At 45.2% G+C, this 2,500-nt stretch overlaps 1 protein-coding gene across 1 annotated transcript in view; it reads left to right on the forward strand.

Moving 5' to 3' along the window:
• LOC125025265 (ammonium transporter Rh type A-like) overlaps positions 1–2,500 on the forward strand; it is a 23,005-nt gene that overhangs the window by 2,415 nt on the left and 18,090 nt on the right. The window contains exons 3-5 of the mRNA XM_047613237.1: positions 396–562; positions 1,472–1,603; positions 2,367–2,500. The exon at positions 2,367–2,500 is cut by the window's right edge and continues 11 nt beyond it. Of these exons, the coding sequence (XP_047469193.1) occupies positions 396–562; positions 1,472–1,603; positions 2,367–2,500 (433 nt within the window). The remainder of the gene's footprint in view (positions 1–395; positions 563–1,471; positions 1,604–2,366) is intronic.

The following is a 2,500-nucleotide window of genomic DNA, read 5'->3' on the forward strand; positions in this document are numbered from 1 at the left end:
TTCCCTCCTTCCCCCCTCCCTTCCTTTTCTCCCCTCCCCTTCCCTCCCTCCTCCATGATGTCCCTATTACCCTCCCTTGCCTCCCTCCCTTTTCGCCCCTCCCCTTCCCCCTTCCTCCTCCCTCCCTTTTCACCCTCCCCTTGCTCCTTCCTCCTCCCTCCCTTTTCGTCCTCCCCTTCCCTCCTATCCTCCTCCCTCCCTCTTCACCCTCCCCTTGCTCCTTCCTCCTCCCTCCCTTTTCGTCCTCCCCTTCCCTCCTTCCCCCCCTCCCTTCCTTTTCTCCCCTCCCCTTCCCTCCCTCCTCCATTATGTTCGCCTTCCCCTTCCCTTCCTTCCTTATCCTCCTTCCCTCCTCCTCCTCCTCCTCCTCCTCCTCCCCTCCCTTTTCGCGACAGCCTGATGGACGCGGAGTTCGCGAGCGCCACCGTCCTCATCTCCTTCGGCGCCGTCCTCGGGAAGGTGTCGGCCACGCAGCTGGTAATCGCGGTGCTCCTCGAAATCCCGGCGTGGGTCGTCAACAAGTACGTCGGGGTTGAAGTGCTCGGAGTCGTCGATCTGGGAGGTGTGTCGTTGAGACTTCGTCAGTGTGTTTGTACGCACAACTATACAGGCACACGCACACGCACAGTCACAGTCATACATACACGCACACGCACAGTCATAGTCACACCACACACACACACACACTCACACACACACACACACACTCACACACACACACACACACACACACTCACACACACACACACATTCACACACACACACACACACACACACACACACACGCACACACACACATATATATATATATATGTAGAAAAGGTATGGATGAGAATGAATATCTCATAATACAAGAGATGTATTTGACCGGTTTCGATTATACCTTCGTCAGAAATACATTATTCATGTATTTCTGACGTAGATATAATCGAAACCTTTTCTACATATGTCAACATGAATACGGTTCATATAGGTATATATATATTTATATACATACATATATATATAAATATATATATATATATATATATATATATATACATATATACACACACACACACACACACACATATGTACACACACACACACACACACACACACACACACACACACACACACACACACACACACAGACACACACACACACACACACACTCACACACACACACATACACACACACACATATATATATATATATATAAATATATATATATATATATATGTATATTTACACACACACACACACACACACACACACACACACATATCTATATATATGCATATATATATGTGTGTATGTATGTATATATACAGACATACATATATACACATATATATGTATGTCTGCGTATACACACACACACACACGCACGTACCCCCTGAGAGTCCCCCCCCCCCTCACCCCCCCTCCCACCCACTGAAGCGACGCGGACCCCAAGCGCCGTCCTTGACCAGTGTTTTCCTCCGAAGGTTCGATTCTCGTGCACGTCTTCGGTGCCTACTTCGGGCTGGCCATGTCGAGGGCGCTCTCCCGGCGTGTGTCTCCCATGGACCACGACCTCGAGGCCTCGAGCTACAACTCAGACATTTTCTCGATGGTCGGTGAGTGTGAGGATTTTCTTGTGAAATATCTGATGCGGTGTTGGGACCCTAACGTTTTTATGATAATTTCCCCCCACGTACTTATTTAAGAATATCCATTCATTCATTCGTTTTTCCAGAAAAAAAACAATGAAAAAAACAAACAAAAATAACAAAAACAACTGCCATGGTATCGAATTTAAAATTAGAGTGGCAACCTTTTTCCGAATTCCTCTGCTGTAACATAAATGCCTTCGGCCTGTGTTCATGAATACTAATGGCATCCGTATTGAATTTCCACCGGTAAACAATGTCCTTCGATAGTTACTGGTTCTACACCCTGAATTTCTCTTGTGAGTGGACGACCAGTTTTCAATGTAACAGAATGAGTCGACGTGTAAAACTCTATCGCGGGGGTAACTGGATAATTATTGTTCACAAAGCATGCTGTCTGTTTGCCATTTCCTATTGTTTTGCCTCTTCACACTCGTTGCAGACGCTTTGTTATCGTTATTTAGTTTCGTTGTTGTAAATAAAAGAAAAACAATGTCAATAGATATATGAAAAAAAGACTGGTTATTAGAAAAAGGAGAATAAAACGACGGCATAACACATTAATACGAAAGATAGAGAAAAAACTACAATATGTGACGAACAGAATAACAAAACTTCATTTCTGGGCGTGAATAACACATACAAAACTGATGTACGAATAAGACGACCGCATATTACACAATAAAAAGGGTACGAATAAAACATGACCTTTTTTTCTTTTTTCTCGCAGGCACCACTTTTCTCTGGGTGTTCTGGCCTTCCTTCAACGCCGCGTTAGGAACAGAGAGAGGAGCTGGGAGAGCGGTTATCAACACTTACCTCGCTCTTGCCTCAGCTGTGGTCGCGGCTTTTGTCACCTCTGCT

The sequence above is a fragment of the Penaeus chinensis genome, chromosome 4 (assembly GCF_019202785.1).
Source record: "Penaeus chinensis breed Huanghai No. 1 chromosome 4, ASM1920278v2, whole genome shotgun sequence".
NCBI classification, from domain to species: domain Eukaryota; kingdom Metazoa; phylum Arthropoda; class Malacostraca; order Decapoda; family Penaeidae; genus Penaeus; species Penaeus chinensis.